This window comes from Oncorhynchus mykiss, chromosome 11 (genome assembly GCF_013265735.2).
Source record: "Oncorhynchus mykiss isolate Arlee chromosome 11, USDA_OmykA_1.1, whole genome shotgun sequence".
Classification (NCBI taxonomy): Eukaryota; Metazoa; Chordata; class Actinopteri; order Salmoniformes; family Salmonidae; genus Oncorhynchus; species Oncorhynchus mykiss.
The window spans coordinates 31,252,934-31,277,025 of record NC_048575.1 but is presented as its reverse complement, the minus strand read 5'-3'; the positions used below and the strand labels follow the sequence as shown (position 1 = coordinate 31,277,025).

The window sequence follows — 24,092 nt, the reverse complement described above, 5'->3', positions numbered from 1 at the left end:
ACCCTCTTCCGAAAGTCATAGCACAATGAGCGAAGAGCATGACACTCTCTCCCGAGCTCTCCTACAATCCAAGTGGGTGCGAGATGCACACATTGGACAATGGTGGGGAAGGCGACTGGCGAAAAGCCGTATGCTCTAAGTTGCAATAATGGGGAAAAAGCGACCTGGGACAAAAAATGGGGGTGAGGTATATTAACCTGAAAAACCTCTGGGCAGACTTTTGCCACGAACAGGTGCTGGTAGAGCACAGTCCGTCCATACGTTAGACACGATGGGGAAGGGCAGTAGTAAAGTGAAAGAAGCAATATGATCTCTCCACGCTTTTCAGAGACTATGAGCTGATGTGAATGGATTGTAAGCACAATAGTCATGTCCCAGGATGAGCTAAAAGCTTAGAGGCTGTGCATAAGCGACGTGCCTCCCTAAGAGACTGCACCACAATTATGGATAAACTGTATACTTCGGAGCTTGGCATGCTGAGAAAATGGCAAATGAACCTCGACAAGATTAACCTTCTCTCCGTGCAAAAGTACTGCAATGGTGTTGGGAGAAACAATCTCTATAGTCATACTACTTCTCCACAACAACAAAAAACACCTAAACTGTGATGACCGAGATCGTGCAGAAGAGGCTTGGCACTATTTTCCTAGAGTTGCAGGCCTGTCTTTCCTTTTATTGTGGGTGGGGGGTGGGCAGTAGGACGGCTACATCACTGGTTTGTCTTGGACCTGCACCATGGAGGAGTGTTGTCATGAGTGAAGATGGTTCCTCAGCTGCTCGCTCGCCCGGTTGCATGAACCAACAAACTAGATGAGGAAAAGCTGAGGCTTTGTGGACTCTGGAGTACCAGATAGCTGTCTGGGCCTGAAATTAAATTTTATTTGTCACATGCTTTGTCAACAACCGGTGTAAACTAACAGTGAAATGCGTACTTATGGCCTTTCTCAACAATGCAGAAAAATAATAACACAAGAAAAACATTTTGGATATTTGTTCCTGAGATAATAACTAACCGTAACTGATAATCAGTAACCGTAACTGATATCTATCTCAATGGAGAGTGTTCTCCATAAGTCATCTTGGAGTGAACCCTGGAAACCTGTCCTCCTGTAGAACAGGGGAGCGGGTGGTTAGGGCTCCCCTGACTTGTACAGAGTAGCGGTGCCCCTCTGGCAGGAAACTGGAGCGCCACATTCTATGAAATAAAATGTTATTTGCAACATGCATCGTAAACAACAGGTGTAGACCAGGGCTCTCCAACCCCAGTTGTAACTAACCTGATTTCAACTTATCAACCAGCTAATTATTACAATCAGGTATGATGGATTAGGGTTGGAGTGAAAACCTACAGGACAGTAGCTCTCGAGGAACAGGGTCAGAGACCCCTGGTGTAGACTAACAGAGAAATGCTTATTTACAGCTCCCTTTCCAACAATGCAAAGTTTAAAGGTTTTTAAATATATATTGTGACACGAGGAATAACTAATAACAATAATGAGTAGAAATAAAATGGCTGTATACAGGAAGTACTGAGTCAATGTTCAGGGGTGTGAGGTAATTGAGGTATCTATGTACATATAGGAAGGCGTAAAGTGACTAGACTACAGGATATACTGAGCTGTAGCAGCAGCATATGTGGAACTGTAGCAGGAGTGTGCGTGTGTTGTCAGTATGCGTGTGTGCGCATGTTATGTGTGGGCGTATATATTGTGTGTTGGGGTGTAAGTATGTGTGGGTAGAGTCAGTGCAAGAGAGTTAGTTAAAAAAAGGGTAAATGCAGGTAGTCCGGGTAGCTATTTAATTAGCTATTTAGCATTCTTGTTTAGCAGTCTTATAGCTTGGGGGTAGAAGCTGTTCAGGGTCCTGTTGGTTTCAGACTTGGTGCACTTGGTACCGCTTGCCATGCCGCAGCAGAGACAACAGTGTTTGGCTTGGGTGGCTGGAGGCTTTGACAATTTTCCAGGCCTTCTTGGTATAGAGGTCCTGGATGGCAGGAAGCTCGGCGCCAGTGATGTACTGGGCCGTTCTTACCACCCTCTGTAGTGTCTTGGGGTTGGGTGTCTTGCAGTTACCATACCAAGCGCTGATGCAACTAGTCAAGATGCTCTCAATGGAGCAGCTGTAGAACCTTTTGAGGATTTGAGGGCCCAAGCCAAATCTTTTCAGCCTCCTGAGTGGAAGGAGGTGCTGTCGTGCCCTCTTCACAACATGAGTGGGTGCGTGTGGACCATGGACCATAATTCCTTAGTGATGTAGACACGAGGAACTTGAAGCTCTCGACCCGCTCCACTAGAGCCCCATCGATGTGAATGGTGGCGTGCTCGCCCCTCTGTTTCCTGTAGTCCAAGATGTTGTTGAGGTTGTTGTCCTGGTCACGCAGCTGCTGCACAGATTTAAAAAAAAAAGTTTTTACGTAACCGTAATCAATCGTTAAACCCAAAGAGAGAGTAGGTAGGGCAGAGAGCTGTAGGAGGGATGGAAAGGTGTGTCCTTGCTGCAGCGTAAGACTGCTTTGCTAGCCTGAGTCTTAGCAGACTGCTGTGTAGCTGGGTACCTCAGTCCCCCAAAGCCAGCTTGTAGCCCCCTCCCAGCTGTGAGGCTGGGACGAGATGCAGGAACCGACGGGCTGCCACGGAGCCTAGGTCTGCAGGGCAGGCAGAAGTTAAAGGATTGGCCTTCCTTTTTGCACATATCACGCTTCTGCCGCATGGCGGTAAACATCTCCTTGGGTGTCACGGGCATCCATGAGGTCCACTTTCTGTTAAGCTAGATAAGCTCAGCCAAAGTGTCCTTTCTCCCACCACCAATACGCTCATGGTTCGACCCCAGCTTTGGATGGCACTATGAGAGGAACGGAGTCTCAAGTCTGTAATCATACACATCTCCCATGCATCTGGGTCTTAGGTCTCTGAGTCCAGTTGCTTCCCCACCTCCTCCAGTAACTCAGCCTGATAACAATAAAGAGGTCACGTTCAGGGCTCTAATCGCTTTAGCTGAGGCTTTGTATGTTTTCTGAAAAACAGCAGTAAAGCATTCCGTCTATCTAGGGAGTGAAGTGCTGGTGTCGTTAGTGACACGGCACAAGGGACTGAGGTGGTGAGCTAGTGACGACTCCACCATGGGAGGGTTACAAACCCGAATTTCGAAATGTTGTTAATTGCCAGGCTTGGGGTACCTTTAGCAATAATCCTGCTATTAAGTGGTTTATCCCACAAGCTCTTGGCTTCCCTTATTGAGGCTGTGTGGGACTGGAGTCTCTTCCCATCATACAGGTCTCTTGACGGGCACTGAGCTCCTACAGAAGACGGCCACTTGATGTTGAGTCAGGCCACGGCCCGCTTGCAGACATGGAGCACAGGATTCCACTGAAGGAGTGGCAGCTCCACGGCTCTTGGTGCCGTCAGGTCTGTGGGCCTCAGAGGGCGGGAAAACGGGGTCATCAGTCGCCCAACTCCTGTGCTATCTCAAGGACTTCTGTGAGATTGGTCTCATCATCATCCTCGTCATTCCCCAACTCGCCATCCCCTGACACTACGTCGTCAGACAGTGTTGGGAGGGAGTCGAGTCTATCCATGACCTTGCCCCAGCTGGACTTGGTTGCTGGCAGCTGTCAGCTGTCGCCTTTGGCTCGGAGGCAAGAGTGGCTAAGGAGATAGAAGCACATCCTCTTTAGACCTGCTCTGTAAGTACTTGGGGTCCTCGAGCGCCTCCTGGGCATGTTCCCTCTTCAAGCAATTAATGCATTAAGGGTGGGAATCTTTCCCCGCTATCATGGAGCCACAAGAATGTGGGGGTTTGAGTGCTTGGCTCGTCTTGTGACGGGATAGCAGTGGCCATTGCGAGGTACAAGGCATGATAGGGGAACCCAGAGAAAATGTTTGTTGTATGAACAACATGCAGATGGCGTAGGCCAGCTAGTTAGAAGCCTTCCGGCTGGTGACTAGCAAAAGAGTAGCCTGTGTAAACAGCCCACCAAGTTAGGAGCCTTGCGGCTAACAGCAAGCAATATTGAGCACTGTATAACGCTATAGCTGTGGGTATGCATGTGTGGTTAGCTTACCTTTCAGTAAGCAGAATCCTTGAAGTGTGGGCTAACTCAATAGCTTGCAGTGACACTAGCTACCAAAGTAGAAATAAGGAATTTCTACTCGAAAACAAAAACCTTCCGCTTAGTACTCTGAAGACCTATGCTCGGCAGCGATATCCTTCACGGTTTGCTTGTGAGCGGGCAACAGGTATCCAGTTTATATGAGGAGAGCAGGAGTAGTGACACTTTTGGTGAGGAAGAGAGCAAGAATGACAACTCTGCCCGTCTGTCTCCCACAGACACTTTTAATTGGTACTTCTGAGAGAATTTGAGATAAATCAAGTCACATTTTATTTGTCACATGCTTTGACAAACAACAGGTTTTGAACTAACAGTTAAATGCTTACTTACGGGCCATTCCCAACAAAGCAGACAGAAAGAAAACAACAGAGAAATAATAGAAAAGTAAAACGCGTAATAATAAAAGTAGTTGTAGATATACCAGTAGTTCCCCAAAAATATTAAAAGGAAATTGTTCTGAAGTGTTTCTCCTATATCTGAGAGATATAAGAAATATCAGGAAATATAATTTTTTATATATATATTTATATATATATATATATATATATATATATATATATATATATATATATATATATATATATATATATATATATATATATATATATATATTATACATGTATTTAACCCCATATTTTTGGCATTAAACAGTCTCCATATATACTTCCATTCATTTTTTCAACTTGTACTGGAGGACCTTCAGACGAGTTTTGTGAGGCCTGTGGGTGACCTAGAGCAACCGACATGTACATGTTTGTGAGAGTCTCACCTTTGCACAGAGGGGACGCTACAGACGTTGGCAGATCGGCTGTACCAACTTCAGACGTGTCTCCTGATACTTATGGAGGTCGTAGAACAAAACGGAGAACACCGTCGTGTTCGTGAGAGTTTGTAGACCAAACTGTTTTGGCGACTACAGCCGATTTTGTGAGCAGACCGATTTTTGGGATGTCTCATGGTCTGACAAACACCGCTCTAGCTCTGTCACCTTTCACCGCAGATGCGTAAGTGCAACATAGGCGGGTGCGGGGGATTGAGACGCTTCAATGCAAAAAACATGTCTCCTAGAATAAACGTGACATATTTTTATAGGGTCATCGACCTTAGGGGGTTAACTATTTAGCAGTCTTATGGCTTGGGGGTAGAAGTTGTTCAGGGTCCTGTTGGTTCCAGACTTGGTGCACTGCTTGCCGTGTGGTCTTTGCCAATTTTTAGGGCCTTCCTCTCACACCGTGATGTACTGGGCCATACTACCCTCTGTAGCACCTTGCGGTCCTATGCCAAGAAGCAGCTGCATAACTTTTTGAGGACATAAGGGCCCATGCCAAGTCTTTTCAGCCTCCTGAGGGGGAAGAGGCGTTGTCGTTCCCTCTTCACGACTGTTTTGGTGTGTTTGTACCATGATAGATCCTTAGTGACGTGGACACAGAGGAACTTCAAGCTCTCGACCCGCTCCACTTCAGCCCTGTCGATGTGAATGGGGGCCATGCTCAGCACTCCGTTCCTGCAGTCCAGGATCAGCTCCTTCGTCTTGCTGACGTTGAAGTAGAGGTTGTGCTGGCACCACACAGCCGGTTGTCTGAGCTCCCCCCTATAGGCTGTCTCATCGGTCTGTGATCAGGCCTATCACTGTCGTGTTAATGATGGTGTTGGAGACGTGCGCGGCCTTGAAGTTGTGGGTGAAAAAGGGACTACAGGAGGGGACTAAGCACGGAACCCTTGAGTGTATCGAAACTAACAATTGAAACAAATATTTGAAAGAGAACCTCCCTAGTCTTTGGTTGAATCTGTGCTTGAAATTCACTACTCAATTGAGGGAATTTACAGATAATTGTATGTGTGGGGTACAGAGGTGGGGAAGTCATCTAAAGAAATCATGTTAATCACAATTATTTAACTCGGAATGAGTTAAGCACATTTTTACCCCTGATCTCATATTGGCATGCCATAACAAAGGGATTGAATACTTGTTGACACAAGACATTTCAGCTTTTCTTTTTTTTATTCATTTGTTACAATTTCTAAAAAACAAAATTTGACTTTGACATTATTGGGTATTGTGTGTAGATCAGTGACAGAATCTCAATGGAATCTGTTGTACAATTAACAACAATGTGGAAAAAATAAAGGGGAGTGAATACCTTCTGAAGGCATTGTATGTGCTCTGGCTTCAGTAACTGTCTGTGTAGGAAGCTGAACAGTGACTCTGTGGGTTGTTCTGGCCAGGGCTGAAGCTTGGCTGCTTTGGCCAGGTCATGGTGTAAGCCAAGTGCAAGATGTTTTAGTAACATGTAATTGCTGACTGGGTTGGCTTGCTAGAGAGCCAGGCAGGTAGTATGCTTTGGCTGGGTGTGTGGGCTGTTGAACTGCATCTGCTGCCTGGCTCTCTGATTGACTGGCTGTGTCCAAAATGGCACCCTATTCCCTACATAAGGCCATGGTCAAAAGTAGTGCTCTCTATCTTCTCTCTCCTCTCTCGCTCTCTGGTCAAAAGTAGTACACTATGAAGAGAATAGGGTGCTGTTTGGGACACATGCTCTTTAAGTTGCAGAAGGAAGCAGCCAGCCTGGTTAGGCTGACGATAGATGGAGCTGAGTTGACTGACTCCGTCTAATGATCGCTGCATGTTGTGCGATTGATCGTACCGCTGCAGGGCATTCTATCCACACACAGGATTCTTGTCAAAATGCTCTCCCTTATCTCTCTTTCGCTCTTGCTCTCTCTTTCCATTTCTCTCTTTTAACTCTCTCCATCCCTCACTCAAATGATCTTCCTTTGTCATGTACACGCTCTTTGATTGACACCAAATGTGTTATGTAGACTTTTTTTTTAATACCTTTTTCCTTCCCTTGAGGTTCCCACCCCTCCACTCCCCTATTATTGGGAAAGTTTGAGAAATGTAATAAGAGGCAAACCTCTCTGAAACGCAAACTTTCTGTCCGTAGCTCCTGCTTCCTGTAACCTCTTGCTTCCAGTGAGTCCATATCAGTGATGGCTCATCAAAAGCCCATAGCTGTTGAAATATAGCCCTTATTGTACAGTCAATATCAATATGAAAGAAAGCAGCCAGGGGTGGGTTTCTCCTTTTAGCTGCCGTAGGATCTTCAGAAGCAATATCTGCTGTGTAGGAGCATCTCCAGAGCTGTGGTCAATTCACGGTCAAACCACACATCTCAGCAGAGAGGGATGATGACCCCCAGACATTTTCACAATTTTGTTGTAGCCTTGAACTACCACACCTGACTCAAATAATCACAGGCATAGTGGTTAGTTGAATCCCGTGTGCTATCTCTGAAATAGGCCTAGGTCAAGTAGATCAAAGACATGGAATTGTCGTTAGTCCCCGTGGAGACGTTTGAAAACCATCTGCTCTGTAGGAGCATGTTGAGCCGTGGTCGACTCACAGGCAAACCATAAATCTAGGAGTGGGAAGATGTCCTTTAGACAAACCACTCCCCCCTCTTTGGTCCCCCTGCGGTGAAGATCAAGCGGACGCTTACACACAAACACAAGAATGCTCACACTGTGATGCCAAGATTAGAGGTCTCGACCTCAGAGGCAGCTGGAAGAGGTTTCATCACAGATAAGATGTGTTGCATTTTGTGTGTGCGTTTTTGGAATTTTGAGTGTGTCTGTGTGTTCGTATGTCTGAGAGCCTGTGTGTGTGTGTGTGTGTGTGTGTGAGAGAGAGCCTGATTGTAAACATTTGTGTGTGTGTGTGCCACGTGTATACGTGCGCCTGTGTGTGCGTCCGGGCACGTGTGTGTGTTTTGGTGGTTTGTGAGGCAATGGGCCTGTTGGCCATCTGAAAGCCGTTTCCTCGTCAGATGAGGAATCTTCCATATCCCTGTTTTATGTCCTCTACAAAAGCACTTTGAGCATTTAGACACTCAACCGCACATCACAACCATCTCAAATGGGCTTATTTATGTACAGTAAAGAATCACTATACCATTTGCCAGGTGTTTATTGCTTTTGGAAATTGAATGAACCTTTCTAAGTGTGACGTGTGATGGCGTTGAAGGCAACTTAACAGAGGAAGGCTGCACTACATCAATGTTATTAAAGCCCAAATGAACAAGAATGACTTTGGTCAAGATTAAGTTATTGGTGTTCTCAGATACGGGTTGGTCTGCCGAAGTGGCTCCCTCTGTACACCAGAGCGGGAAAGAGAGAAGAGACTCAGAGGGAGAGAGAGAAATACAGCAAGGGGGAGAGCGATGAAGAGAGAGAGAGACGGGGAAAGAGCGAGAGAGAAATAAGAGTGAGAGAGCGAGAAAGAGCGGTGTATTGTTATCATTACAACAGAGAAAGATACTGTGGATGCTCTCTCCGTGCTGTGACTGCAACCGTGTGGAGCGATCTTTCTCAAGTCGTTTTTTTTTTTTTTTTTGCCTTGTGTGTCGGTTTTTGTCTCACGTTTATCTTTTGAACATTTGTACAATTTGTCCCCTCATTCGTGTTTGTGTGCGCGCTGCTCCTATGAGAGTTGTATGTAGATGTGGACATTCGTGTGTGTGTTTGGCGTACGTTTGAGAGTTGTGTGTGTTTGCGCAGCACATCCTGTCACACAAAACACAGGGCCTGTTTTTTTATTTTTTATGTGACCTTGGTTAGTTTAATCGCTTGTCACCATGGTGATGAAGCTATCCCATCTCTCCCTGCCACCTACCGCGCTCCGTAAAAGAGGGGGGTGACAGACACACAGACAGTGGGAGGTGGAACACACACAGAGCAGGAACCCTGGGGTCATTTTAACATAAAAAAGCTATAAAACACACTCTTTTAATGAAGCAATTGTAACTCATTCACCTCATTTCCATTCCTTTCAAGTTTTTTTCAGGAAAGTGGTTGTCAGACAGACAGTGATTGCTCAAGTTGGAGCTAAGAAGGAAATGCCGTGGTAAAAAGCCCAAGATGTTTGTGTGGGTGGGGGGTGGCTGTGAAGTATTGGTCTATGTTGAATGTAGCCTAGCCAGCAGTATTCCTACAGTCAACATATCTAGCTTCTTCATTGCTTGCCCTTTGGGGTTTTAGGCTGGGTATCTGTAGAAGCACTCGATGACAACTCCTGATATAAAAAGGGCTTTATAAAACAAATGTGGTTTGAATGATCGTTACCCATCGGACTGGTATCTTTCTCTTCTTTATCTATGATTTTCTTTATCGTTAAATCTCATCCTACCTTCCTCCCTCTTTTTCTCTTCCTTTCATTCTGTCCCTTTTTTAGGAGCGGTATATTTGGAGGGCGGTCTGGAGGAGTCTAAGCAGCTGTTTGGGAGGCTGCTTTTCAACGGAGAGGTACAATCACTACATCACTAAATTACTAATTCACTTATACTGTCTGGAATGCTGTGTTCCCATCTCCCTCCTTGTGTGTGTGTGTGTGTGTGTGTGTGTGTGCACGTCTGTGTGTGCGCCTGTGATTAGATTTAGATTAGAGTTGATTGTGTGTGTATACGCGTGTGGGTGTGCACACTCGTGCTTCTTTTGTTGTGTGGACAGATTAAACGTCCTTGGTTCTTTCTAATTGCTGCCCTCTGGCCATGACGCTCAACAACAGTCTATTGAGTTAGTGTGTGTGATGCGGGGAGAGTGTGTGTGTTCGCCTGATGCTGTGATGCAGGGTTCTGTGTGTGTGATGCCTGGATCTGTGTTTCTACACCGAGAGAGAAACAGGGCCTTCGGATTGTATTCAGACGCCTTGACTTTTTCCATATTTTATCACGTTACAGACTATTTCTAAAATTGATGAGAGAAAAAAAGTCCCCTCATCTACACACACTAATTACAAAGCAAATGCAGATTTGTAGACATTTTTGTTACTTTAATAAATATAAAAAACTATCATATTTATGTACAGTTGAAGTCGAAGTTTACATACAAATTTGCCAAATACATTTAAACTCAGTTTTTTGCAATTCATGACATTTAATCCGAGTACAAATCCCCTGTTTTAGGTCAATTAGGATCACCACTTTATTTGAAGAATGTGCAATGTCAGAATAATAGTAGAGAGTGATTTATTTCAGCTTTTATTTCTTTCATCACATTCCCAGTGGGTCAGAAGTTTAAATACACTAATTTAGTATTTGGTAGCATTGCCTTTAAATTGTTTAACTTGGGTCAAACGTTTCAGGTAGCCTTCCACATGCTTCCTACAATAAGTTTGGTGAATTTTGGCCCATTCCTCCTGACAGAGCTGGTGTAACTTTCAGGTTTGTAGGCCTTGCTCGCACACGCTTTTTCAGTTCTGCCCACACATTTTCTATAGGATTGAGGTCAGGGCTTTGTGATGGCCACTCCAATTCATTTTGAAAAACCTGTTTTCAACTTGTCATTATGGGGCATTGTGTGTAGATTGATGAGAAAATAAAAACATGTTTTTTGAATAAGTCTGTAACGTAACAAAATGTGGAAAAATGGAAAGGGTCTGAATACTTTCCGAATGCACTGTACATGCTGCCAACGCTAGTCCTCTTACTCTGACTAGGGAGGCGTACAGGATCAAGGATGCATCCCAAATGGCACTCTATTCCCTATATGGGCCTATGGGCCCTGGTGAAAAGGAGTACACACTCTACCATTTGGGACGCAATCAGAGAGTGGGATCAGGGACTATGGGCTGTCTCTGTACACAGCCTATTGTATGGGTTTCAGCTACAGTAAATAGATACATTAGCTGCACCCGGATTTGCGTAACGGTTGTGTATTAAAGCAGTACCTCGGGGCTATAAAAAAAGAAAGAATTGTTGGTGAATTATCAAACGTTTCCACTTAAAACAACAAATCTTACAGAACAATGAGCAAACAACTTCCTCCTGGCGAAGGAATGGAGAACTGCTCACCTGCTAAATCCACAGAATGGCATTCTGAGTCAGAAATGCACAGAAAGCAGAAACCCACACATGAACACGCAGTCACACACACACACACACACACACACACACACACCTGCTCCCAGATGCATAGAAAATAGAAACAAAGCAGATCAGAGAAGAGCAGAGCGTATAAACAACCCTTGGCTATAAGCAGCAGGACACTGCCTACTGTGTTCTGTTTCTCTCTTATAGCAATAGTCTAAATAGTACACACACACAGACACACACTTTCTCTCTCTTATATGGTCAGTCTAAATTATGATTGGACTGATAACACAGGTGTTGGTTTCACTGCTGTCAGGGGAGATGGGGTGTGAGAGGAGAGGGAGAGATTTCTGGAAGGAGTGAGGGAGGAAGGGGGTATAGAAATAATTGAGGGAGTATGAGAAATGGGAGTGGGGGAGGGATAGAGTGAAAGATCATTTAAATGTGCAGTAGTTTAAAATAGCATTGTCATCCCCACCAGGAGCTGAGTATTCCACAGGGCGGAACAATAAGATTAAGATTTCCACCTTGTCTGCCATAGGAAACTCTGTCAAACTTAACATTCCCAAATTATCTGTACACACCACATTACCAAAGTTATGAGAAGAGGATGTGTCCCAAATGGCCCCCAATTGCTTATTTAGTGCACTAGTTCTGACCAGGTCCCATAGAGAAACCCATAGGGCTCTGGTCTAAAGTAGTGCACTAGGTAGGGAATAGGGTGCTGTTTGGGACGAGTGTGAGGTGTCAAGCTGAAGGCCTCGCCATTTCTCTGCATGTGGTGTTCTCTGCCCTCTGAGGGTTGTGTCTGTTCAGAGTGGTGTTAAATTCACACATGGATGCTCAGGGCTTATACTCTGTCAATTCACTCACCACACTCTCTCGCTCTCTCTCTCAATTGAATTCAATGGGCTGTTATTGGCATGGGAAACGTGATTACATTTCCAAAATAAGTTAAATAAACCAAAGTGCGAAGACGCAAGACAACATCAACAAAAAACAGTAAACATTGTGCTCACGAAGGTTTTAAAATGATATAGATTTCAAGTGTTATACAGTATTATCAGCAAAGTAAATAGTTGTGCTCCACAGTTTGCCGTTTTGTCATGGCAACGCACTGCTGTGATTGCACACAGCGGTACTTTGCCTAACAGATATGGAAGTTTATCAATGTTTAATTTGTTTTCAAATTATTTGTGGGTCCGTGTGATCTGTGGGAAATATGTATCTCTAAGGTGGTCATACATTTGGCAGGAGTTTAGGAAGTGCAGCTCAGTTTCCAACTCATTATGTGGGCAGTGTGCACATGGCCTGTCTTCTCTCAAGAGCCAAATCTGCCTATTTCAATAGCAATGCTATGCTATTGAAACGTAGTCCAGGATTTTCTTAATTTGGAGTCAGTTACTGGTCAGGTATTCTGCCACTGTGTACTCTTTTAGGGCCAGGTAGCATTCCAATTTGCTCAGTTTTTTTGGTAGATTTTTCCAGTGTGTCAAATAGTTGTCTTTTTGCTTTCTCATAATTTGGTTGGGTCTAATTGTGTTGCTGTCCATGAGCTCTGTCGGGTGTGCTTGTGAACAGAGCCCCAGAACCAGCTGGCTGAGGAGACTCTTTAGGTTCATATCTCTGTAGTGAGGGCTTTGTTGTGGAATGTGCTGGCATCACTTGCTTTTAGGTGGTTTGAGAATTGAACAGCTCTTTTCTGGATTTTGATAACTAGCGGTTATTGTCCTAAATGTATTGTTTGAGGTTTTGCATTGTACACAAAGTAGGTTTTTGCCGAATTCTGCATGCAGCCTCAATTGGGCATTTGTCCCATTTTGTGAATTATTGGTTGGTGAGTGGACCCCAGACCTCCCAACCACAGACGGCAATGGGTTCTATAACTGATACAAGTATTTTTAGCCAGAGCACTTTTTTTGTCAGATCCTTTTAATGGCATAGAAGGCCCTACCTGTGGTGTTGATGTTTAGGCCGAGGTAGGTATGATTCTTTGTGTGCTCTAGGGCAGGTATTCCCAAACTGGGTTAAGCGCAATGCCGTCGGAGGTACGCAAAATAAAACAATGAACAAAAAAAGGCCAGCATCCCGGAGTCGCCTCTTAACTGTTGACATTGAGACTGGTGTTTTAGCGGGTACTATTTAATGAAGCTGCCAGTTGAGGACTTGTGAGGCGTCTATTTCTTAAACTCGACACCCTAATGTACTTGTCCTTGCTAAGTTGTGCATCGGGGCCTCCCACTCTTTCTGTTATGGTTAGCGCCAGTTTGCTCTGTTCTGTGACGGGAGTAGTACACAGCGTTGTATGAGATCTCCAGTTTTTTGGCAACTTCTCGCATGGAATAGCCTTAATTTCTCAGAACATTAATAGACTTTCAGGACAAAGGTCTTTGTTTCTGGCCTTTTTGAGCCTGTAATCGAACCCACAAATGCTGATACTCCAGATACTCAGCTAGTCTAAAGAAGGCCAGTTTATTGCTTCTTTAGTCAGAACAACAGTTTTCAGCTGTGCTAACATAATTGCAAAATGGTTTTCTAATGATCAATTCGCCTTTTAAAATGATAAACTTGGATTAGGTAACACACCATGCCATTGGAACACATGGACAAAAAATGAGATTTTCTTTAAAAAAAAAACAAGCACACATCTAAGTGACCCCAAACTTTTGAATGGTAGTTTATGTACAGTGCCTTGCGAAAGTATTCGGCCCCCTTGAACTTTGCGACCTTTTGCCACATTTCAGGCTTCAAACATAAAGATATAAAACTGTATTTTTTTGTGAGGAATCAACAACAAGTGGGACACAATCATGAAGTGGAACGACATTTATTGGATATTTCAAACTTTTTTAACAAATCAAAAACTGAAAAATTGGGCTTGCAAAATTATTCAGCCCCTTTACTTTCAGTGCAGCAAACTCTCTCCAGAAGTTCAGTGAGGATCTCTGAATGATCCAATGTTGACCTAAATGACTAATGATGATAAATACAATCCACCTGTGTGTAATCAAGTCTCCGTATAAATGCACCTGCACTGTGATAGTCTCAGAGGTCCGTTAAAAGCGCAGAGAGCATCATGAAGAACAAGGAACACACCAGGCAGGTCCGAGATACTGCTGTGAAGAAGTTTAAAGCCGGATTTGGATACAAAAAGATTTCCCAAGCTTTAAACATCCCAAGGAGCACTGTGCAAGCGATAATATTGAAATGGAAGGAGTATCAGACCACTGCAAATCTACCAACACCTGGCCGTCCCTCTAAACTTTCAGCTCATACAAGGAGAAGACTGATCAGAGATGCTGCCAAGAGGCCCATGATCACTCTGGATGAACTGCAGAGATCTACAGCTGAGGTGGGAGACTCTGTCCATAGGACAACAATCCTATGCCAAGTATATTGCACAAATCTGGCCTTTATGGAAGAGTGGCAAGAAGAAAGCCATTTCTTAAAGATATCCATAAAAAGTGTTGTTTAAAGTTTGCCACAAGCCACCTGGGAGACACACCAAACATGTGGAAGAAGGTGCTCTGGTCAGATGAAACCAAAATTGAACTTTTTGGCAACATTGCAAAACGTTATGTTTGGCGTAAAAGCAACACAGCTCTGAACCCTGAACACACCATCCCCACTGTCAAACATGGTGGTGGCAGCATCATGGTTTGGGCCTGCTTTTCTTCAGCAGGGACAGGGAAGATGGTTAAAATTGATGGGAAGATGGATGGAGCCAAATACAGGACCATTCTGGAAGAAAACCGGATGGAGTCTGCAAAAGACCTGAGACTGGGACGGAGATTTGTTTTCCAACAAGACAATGATCCAAAACATAAAGCAAAATCTACAATGGAATGGTTCAAAAATAAACATATCCAGGTGTTAGAATGGCCAAGTCAAAGTCCAGACCTGAATCCAATCGAGAATCTGTGGAAAGAACTGAAAACTGCTGTTCACAAATGCTCTCCATCCAACCTCACTGAGCTCGAGCTGTTTTGCAAGGAGGAATGGGAAAAAAATTCAGTCTCTCGATGTGCAAAACTGATAGAGACATATCCCAAGCGACTTACTGCTGTAATCGCAGCAAAAGGTGGCGCTACAAAGTATTAACTTAAGGGGGCTGAATAATTTTGCACGCCCAATTTTTCAGTTTTTGATTTGTTAAAAAAGTTTGAAATATCCAATAAATGTCGTTCCACTTCATGATTGTGTCCCACTTGTTGTTGATTCTTCACAAAAAAATACAGTTTTATATCTTTATGTTTGAAGCCTGAAATGTGGCAAAAGGTCGCAAAGTTCAAGGGGGCCGAATACTTTCGCAAGGCACTGTAAATAGTTATTTCTGTTTTTTGTTTTTAATGTATAACAATTTGGTGCGCTTTGTCATTATGGGGTATTGCTTGTGTAGATTGAGTTTTTAAAATGTATTTATATAATCAATTTTAGAAAAGGCTGTATCATAACATGTTAAAGAAGGGAGAGGGGGTCTGAAGAAGGGAAGGGGTCCGAATACTTTCTGAATGCACAATTGTATTATTTGTGTACATTATAAAATGAATGTCATATGTTTTCCACCCAAAGCTGCACCCAACACTTTCCATCAATTTATATAGCGGACTGTAATGCCAAATTGTGTCTCAAGCTTTTTAGAAATCAACAAACCATGAGAAGATGTTGCTTTTGTTTTGTTTGTCAATAAGGGTGTGTACAGTGTATACGTGGTCTGCCGTATGGTATTTTGGTTAGAAGCCAATTTTATATTTGCTCAGGACATTGTTTTCACTCAGGAAATGTTGGGGTTTGCTGTTGACAGTACTGCAGAGGATTTTTCAGAGATTGCTGTTGACACAGATTCCACAGAATTTATTGGGGTCAAATTTGTCTCCACTTTTGTGGATTGGGGTGATCAGACTTTGATTCCAAATATTGGGGTAGATGCCAAAACTGAGGAAAAGAGTTTAAGAATATATTTTGTGATAGGTATATTTTATAGTTTAGCGTACCATCAACACCACAGGCCTTTTTTGTAAATTATCATGTACCGTATATGTTTTTGCTTTTGGTTCTTTGTTATATGTCTGAAAAGGTTGGAGAAGTGGTTTATCCATACATCTCTATTTTGGATAGATAGGCTCTTCGTGTTTGTTTATTGTGTTCCAATTTTCCTAGAAGTGATTTGATTCTATTCTTCATTCACATTGAGCTGTTTTCTGACATGCTGTACCTATTTAAAAAATATATATATATATATATGGTTTTAGTATTTCACCATAGTGAAGCTGTAAGCTTGGTTTTCTGCGTCACTGTACTTTTGGTTGGATAGTGTTTCTTAATTTATTTCTTAGATTTTTGCATTCGTCATCAAAACATTTATCGTTGTTAGTTTTCCTAGGTTTTCCGCCTGAAATACATTTGTATTTTGTTATCTGAATGGTCACATATATTGTTCAGGCTTCCTTCTGCTAAGTTTACAACTTCACTATTGCAGTGAAACATTTTGTCCAGGAAGTTGTCTAAGAGGAGTTGGATATTTTTTGGGTGGGGGGCAATTGTTTTTTGGTAGGTCTCGACACTACCCTACTTCCATCTGTGGCATTTCATAATAGCATGCAGTTTGTTCTGCTTCGATGCCTCATGGTTGAGAATTGCTCTTTTCAAGTAGATTGGGATTTTTCTGTGATCTGATAGGGGTGTCAGTGGGCTGACTGTAAATGCTCTGAGAGACTGGGTTAAGGTCAGTGATAAAGTAGTTTACAGTACTACTGCCAAGAGGTGAGCTATAGGTGTACCCACTGTAGGTGTCCCCTCGAAGCCTATCATTGACTATGTACTGACCCAGCGTGGGACAGACCTGTATTTGTTGGTTGTTTTGTCATGGTTATATCTAGGGGGGCATATTGGGGAGGGAATGCTGTCACGTTCAGGTAGGTGTTTGTCTCTCTGTGCTGAGAGTGTCATTTCTGGAATTTCTGTCGCCACATGTCCCTGGGTCTGGAAATTGTTCATCTCCCCCACTAGGTAGCACACGGGGACATTTTTCTTTGAGATAAGTTCCTTATTTATTTCTAACCAGATGTGAAATGCTCCTGTTTTAATTAATGTAATAGTGGGTTATGTCTGATGTATACCAAATTAGCATACCCCTTGAGTCCCATCCCTGTTCCACTCCTGGTAGTTTGGTGGATGGGACTACCAGCTCTCTATAACCTACCCTACCATACCATGTTTCTCGTAGGATAACAATGTCTGTATTTCTGATTTCTGGGTTCCTGCTCTTTTGGCCAAAGGCAGCTGACCTCAGACCTTGTATATAGCATGAGACAGTAAAAGCTTTGTGTTCCATAGTGTCCAGTGTTGTTATTCGTGTGGTTTACTTTCAAAACATTAGGTTTGAGCTGAGCATCTAGTGAATGTCTCTAAGGTTGCAGGTTGGGGCTTGGTTGGGTGTAGGAGTCGGGTTGGGCATGTTTGCCCGTTCACAGCCTTGGGCATAAGTGTGGCTGTCATGTTGAGGTCCGCACTGCTAAATTGCCATGAATGTTTAATGCTTTTCAACCTGTCCCCAAATTAATATACTTCGTTTTGATATTTCAACCTGCGTGTCCTAATCGCTCCTGGTGTGGATGAATAAAATCAACATGCGCGCGATTGCGTAAGCAGACTCACACGAGCGCCCGATCTAGTCAGCATGTAATCCACTATAATAATTTCCTTCCTCCAGTCATGTAGACTAGAGTGCAGAGTCTATAATACCGCCATGGTATCATCACACTCCAGCCTGGTAGGTGGTGATAATGCACATAACTCTGGTATGCACACTGCCATAAAACCCCAACAATGTCTTTCAGTGTCCTGGCAAAGGTGGTGACCGTGGCCTTGTAGAGGTGTACCTGGTTGTAGAGGCTGTCCAAATTCAGGGAGCGGTAATGGGCTAGGTAAACATTGGGTTTCGAGTAGGGCAATTTTGTCTGATATCGATATCTGATATTTTCCTTGCCCAAAAAAATTATCCCGTTATTTAACATTTTTAGCGGCCTTTTAAGCATTCTAGTATAGTTAAATAGTTGAAACACACACACACTGACCAAAAAGTTATTTTGTTGGCATTTACATATGTCCCCATTACCAGTAAAACGTTTCGTTGTTCATTTGTTCGGTCTCAACGGGGATTTCATCATACATGTCAAGCAGTGAAGTTTTAGCCGATTCCGATATGTTTACCGATATATCGTGCATCCCTAGTTTCGAGGCACAGTCACGGGAAATTCTTACATTGACCCACTGTATGGTGGCAGTATAGTTTTGTGGCAACCCTTTACTCAGGTCGTTTGTGCCTGTGTGAATTATGTGCAGCTCCAGGGCACACCGGGTGTTTGGACACCACAGTTTAGCCACTTAGTGTTTAGGAATGAGTTTTCCTGCACAAATCTTCCATTTGAAAATTGCTAGGATGGCTAAGGGGGTGGGGGGGTGGAGGGTCTGGTGGGTTGGTGGATCATGTCTGTCCTGCCTGTGGTTGGTGTCTGAATTGGGCTATTCTGTTGGCTTCTCTTGGGGGAGGGACTGCTCTCTCATGAGTTGTTCATTTTTCCCTCCATCCTGTGGGAGTTTTATCACCACAGCCCAGACTGAAGACACGTCTCTCTCCCTCTTCAGCTTTCTGGGTCTGGTTGAGTGGATGTTGTTGTGGTGGTCTGTCTGAAATGTGTTGAATTTCTGTTTGAGCTCTACCAGCTCGATCTCCCTCATCAATGCAGGAGCAGTGCTGTTTTTGGATCTGCTCAGTTCTGAAGGGATGATTCTCTTCTTGGGGCTGCTCATCTGTTGGGCTTTTGAGGAGGGTGTGTGACCTGACCTGCTCAGGATGGAGGGGTCGTCACCAGGAGTGAGCTTCTCCTGCTGCGCTCCCTCTTTGATCTTGTAAAAGTCGTGCTGAAACGGTTTGCGGTTGCCCTGCACCATTACTCTTCCAGGCGTGTACAGGTTGATACTGGCTGTCTCAGTGTACTCAATGTCCAGTATTCTGAGTTTCCACCCTGGGTTAATACCCTCTCTCTTGACATGCCAGGGGCTTGTCTGTGTGGAAGATGAGGTTGCTTACGTTTCCATTGCCGTAACAGTCAGCAAATAGTGTTTCTCTCTGGATTTTCCTTGAGGAGCATGTCTTTGTACTTTTTACGTGCAGCATAAAAACGAAATAATCTGGGGTTAACGTATTTTGATAGCCTCTGCATGGGCGTGTCTAGCCTCTTCATTTTGGTGGGGGGAGATTGCAGTGCTCTGCTGCTGCCATTGTTGTAGTCAAGCGAATTCACACTTCACATCTCAGTGAAAATTGTAGTTGTTGCCAGTGCGTCTGTCCAGTCCTAACTAAGCATTCGGGTCTTCATATAGTAAGATATCTTATAATAAGATATTTAGAGATTATTGTCATGTCTTTATTGTCCTTGGAAGTAGCTACAGACTCCATTGCAGGTTGGGTTGGCTTTTTCTGCTGGTTGTTCTACTGAGTGGTCCTTGGCAGTCTTTGCAATAAGAATCCTTTCCAGGTAATTCTGTCAAAATGTAATGTATGCTTAATGTTTTTATTTGGATTGATGGTTCTGTTGTAGAGAATACTTTTCTGAGTAAGACCCTGTGGGAAAAAAATCCAGGTTTATCCCACTCTAATTCTCAAGCTATCTTCCTCTCTCTGTTTCTCTGCTGTCAATTCCACAATGTGCTTTTATGGCCGGAGAACTTCAGGCCCACACCTGTTGTTTTACAGACCTAAACTAAATATTTGCGTCCCAAATGGCTCCCTATACAGGCCATCCCAATGGGCCTTGATTGTGCCCAAAAGTAGTCCACTACTTAGGGATTATGATACTATTTGGGACTCGTATAACGTCCCCAGTGTGTTTAATATGAATCCCTAATTGGTTTGACATCCATGCCCGGTTCACACAGAGAGTTACACAACTGTTTTTTTACACAACACCTTGCCTTCCACTAGTTTCTTAATAACAGCACTATGTTGCAATACAGGACAATCAAACTCCCAATAGGGAGCCTGTGAAATATCTAGATGTGAATTTCGTAATGAACTAAGAGAGAGGAGTAGTTTGAGGTTATTATGCCATCTTACAGTTTTAGGAAGGAAGAGCCTCTCTAGACAGACATACCTGCGGTGTTCTCAGCCCACACACACACACACACACACACACACACACACACACAGGTTACTGTGTTGGATACTGTTGAGATGCATGCCGTTCTGCTCCATTCTTGTAGAAATGGCCATCACCATCATGATGATCACACTCACTGCCCATAGGCTAATCCACTGTTGCCTATTGTCACCGCCGTCCTAGGAAAACGTGCCAGGGGTTGCCGTGACAACAGTGGTTGCCACAGCGATCTGCTAGAGCTTTTGTTTGGTTTTGAAGGGCAGCAACAGGCAGCCTTCACCTCTCCACGGCCACACTGATTGGAAAGATGCTATGTTTTGAGCGGTTTGGAATGGAGTGGTATCTAAAAAAAAACCATCAGAATCTAACCTGCCGGTCAATTTTTTCTCTCGATTTTAAGCTTTTGAGTTGTCACGTCTGCTGATTTAATGTCCACTTTGGGCCTGAAAGGCCTGAAAACCCTATGGGTAATGATCAAATTGATTCCCTTATAATAATACATAGGACATGAGAGTTGAGCACATTAAAACATGCCTGTCTAATCAATGTATACAATATCACACATTGCATTTAGATGGTTTATGCTAGATTTTATCCACCACTATTTTAACCTGTGCTACTTGGTTACTGGGCATAGGCTACCAGTAGAGTGTGCTAGGCTTGCATGCTGAAGACAAGGCTGAACACACACACACACAGACACACACACACACACACACAGACACACACACAGACACACAGACACACAGGTAGAAGTGGGCTGGCGCTCTGGCAGTTCCACTCCACTACCTCAGCCAGCTAACAGCGCCAAGCCGAGCTAGGGGGAGAAAATAAATGGCTTCCTAACACTCACCGTCACCACAGCCTGCATCTATCGCAATTGATTTAGCCCCGTGCTACTACATAAGTGAGCTTTTTTCCTTTAGAATACCCAATGGCTAAGTCTCAAATGGCACCCTATTCCCTATATAGCATACTACTTTTGATCACAAACGAGTGCATTAAATAGGGAATAGGGTGCTATTTGGAACTCAGGAAATGACTAATATCTACCCACGTCCAACTGTACTGGAGTGCACTCTCTCCATCCCTCTCCCTCCATCCATGTCGCAGTTTTTTTTCTCGCTTCCTCTCTTTTTCCTTTTCACCTCAGGTTGAGGAAAAAAAATGTGCCTGCAGTACTTTTCAGAATGTTCCTTATTCTGAATTTGTGTTTGTTGAAAATGGTTTGGGTTTGTATGTTTCTTCAGACACAATCAACATCTCTCTCCGGAGTTGGCGCTAGTCTACTTTTCTATTTGAGGAAGTTGTGTGTAGGTTTGCTTTTTCATTGGCTTTAGTACGCCACACTGTACAGATACAAAAAGACTCACAAATGGGTCCTGTTCACAACCATAAGTTGTATGAAAGATTTAACCAATAAAAAACTTTGTACAAAGGGTCTGATGGACATTTGACTTCCACTTCATCCTAACTCTTCATCACAATTCATATCTAAATTCAATTAAAAAAAGAAAACATACGTTTGAGGCTTGTTTCTCACCATTCTGGTTACCTCTGAAACCCTATACTGACCATGTATGTTCTCCCATTAATTGTTATTGATCTACAGTTGTGGTTTGAACTGGCTCTAAACTGTAGTTTGATGTATTGATTGACAGCCAGTCACAGGAGACTAATTTGTCAGGGTCCTCTATCCCCCAGAGAGAGGGAGAGGGAAAGAGTGGGACCGCTAGAAAGAGTGGTAGAGCGTGAGAGGAGGGAGGGAGAGAGAGCGAGAAGTATATAAAGATAGAGATTGATATGGGGAGAGAGAGGGGGGTGAGCGAGAGTAGCAGAGAGACAAGGCATCCCAATCATGGATGTCCAGTAATCCCAGGAGGTCCCAGCCAGCGTGATTGATAGGAGCCGTTTTGGAGTGTGCATTTGTGTGTGTTTGCTCGCACAATGTGCTGAGCCTTGGTCTTAGTGAAATGAATGAATGGGTCATCATGGGAGATTGATTCTCTGTGGGTTAGAGAGCGCAACATTTATTGAGTCCTATGACATCTTCAACAGGTTTTACTTGTTCACTCAGCCTGTTTTCTTTTACTTAAAAAAAAAAAAAAACTCATGAAGTCATTGTGATTCAAATAGTTGTGCGTTTGCGTCAGCTTAATTTGGAGAGCGAGACTGATCAGTGAGTGAGACGGGCAGAGTGAGACCGAGAGACGGGCAGAGTGAGGCACCGGGAGAGACCGGGCAGAGTGAGGCACCGGGAGAGACCGGGCAGAGTGAGGCACCGGGAGAGACCGGGCAGAGTGAGGCACCGGTTGAGACCGGGCAGAGTGAGGCACCGGGAGAGACCGGGCGAAGTGAGGCACCGGGAGAGACCGGGCAGAGTGAGGCACCGGGAGAGACCGGGCAGAGTGAGGCACCGGGAGAGACCGGGCAGAGTGAGGCACCGGGAGAGACATGGCAGAGTGATAGAGAGAGAGACCGGCAGAGAGAGAGAGAGAGAGAGCAGAATTGTTGAGCAGAATTGGGTCAATACCCCCTCCTCATTCGAATAGAAAAAAGAGCCATCAAATTTTTACAACCACCTAAAAACAAGTGACCCCAAAACATTCCATCACACAACTCTACAATGCCAAGAGAGTCCCCTCAGCCAGCTGGTTCTGAGGCTCAGTTCACCAACCCAAACCAACCCCATAGAGCCTCAGGACAGCACTCAGAAAATTTGGCCCAACAAAATCATCACAAAACAAAAAGAAAAATATATCACCTATTGGAAAGACACCACAAAAAATCAAAGTACACTTCAATGCTATTTGGCTCTAAACAGACAGTACATGGTGACAGACTATCTGACCACTGTGACTGATAGAAAACTGAGGAAAACATTGACTAGGTACAGACTCAGTGAGCACAGTCTGGCTATAGAGACCGGTCGTCACAGACAAACCTGGCTGCCCAGAGAGGACAGGCTGTGCTCACTCTGCTCTAGGGGAGAGGTAGAGACAGAGCTGCATTTCCTATTACACTGTGACAAATACTCAGACCTAAGAGAATATTTCTTTCCCAAAATGATAATTCAATACAAAGAATTTGAAACTATAAAAGATGAAGAAAAAATCTAATGTTTATTGGTTGAAAAGCCAAAATGTGCAGTTTTGGCTGCCAAATATGTGTCCTCCTGCCACAACCTGAGGGACAACCAGTGAAAAGTGCAAAGTAATGTCGATAATATTTCCCATCTTGTTTTGTTTTGACTTTACATACCATGTCATGTGTCTTCTCAGTCATGAGAGAGATTGTCTTCTCAGTCATGTTGACACTGGTCCACTACCATTGCTTTAATGTATTATTGTTCTCATTCATATTGTTGTTGTAGTTGTTAATGGTAATCCCATGACCACTGCTACTATTATTATTGCTGTTGGTACCACCATTTATTTATATATAAATATATATATATTTTATATATAAATATATATTTTTATTTTATTATTACAATATAAGTAATAATGAACTTGCCATGTCAATCAAGTCAATTGAATTGAGAGAGACTGGGCAGAGAGAGAGAGAGAGACCGGGCAGAGCGAGAGAGAGAGAGAGAGAGAGACTGGGCAGAGCGAGAGAGAGAGAGAGAGAGAGACTGGGCAGAGCGAGAGAGAGAGAGAGACTGGGCAGAGCGAGAGAGAGACTGGGCAGAGCGAGAGAGAGAGACTGGGCAGAGCGAGAGAGAGAGAGAGAGACTGGGCAGAGCGAGAGAGAGAGAGAGACTGGGCAGAGCGAGAGAGAGAGACTGGGCAGAGCGAGAGAGAGAGACTGGGCAGAGCGAGAGAGAGAGAGACTGGGCAGAGCGAGAGAGAGAGAGAGAGACTGGGCAGAGCGAGAGAGAGAGAGACTGGGCAGAGCAAGAGAGAGAGAGAGACTGGGCAGAGCGAGAGAGAGCGAGAGACTGGGCAGAGCGAG

At 43.9% G+C, this 24,092-nt stretch overlaps 1 protein-coding gene across 2 annotated transcripts in view; it reads left to right on the top strand.

Annotated features, from left to right (window-relative positions):
- Positions 1-24,092, top strand: part of drosha (drosha ribonuclease III) — a 157,244-nt gene that overhangs the window by 51,599 nt on the left and 81,553 nt on the right. For both annotated transcript variants that reach the window (XM_036935298.1, XM_036935297.1), the window contains exon 23: positions 9,339-9,409. In XM_036935298.1, coding sequence (XP_036791193.1) covers positions 9,339-9,409 — 71 coding nt within the window. The remainder of the gene's footprint in view (positions 1-9,338; positions 9,410-24,092) is intronic.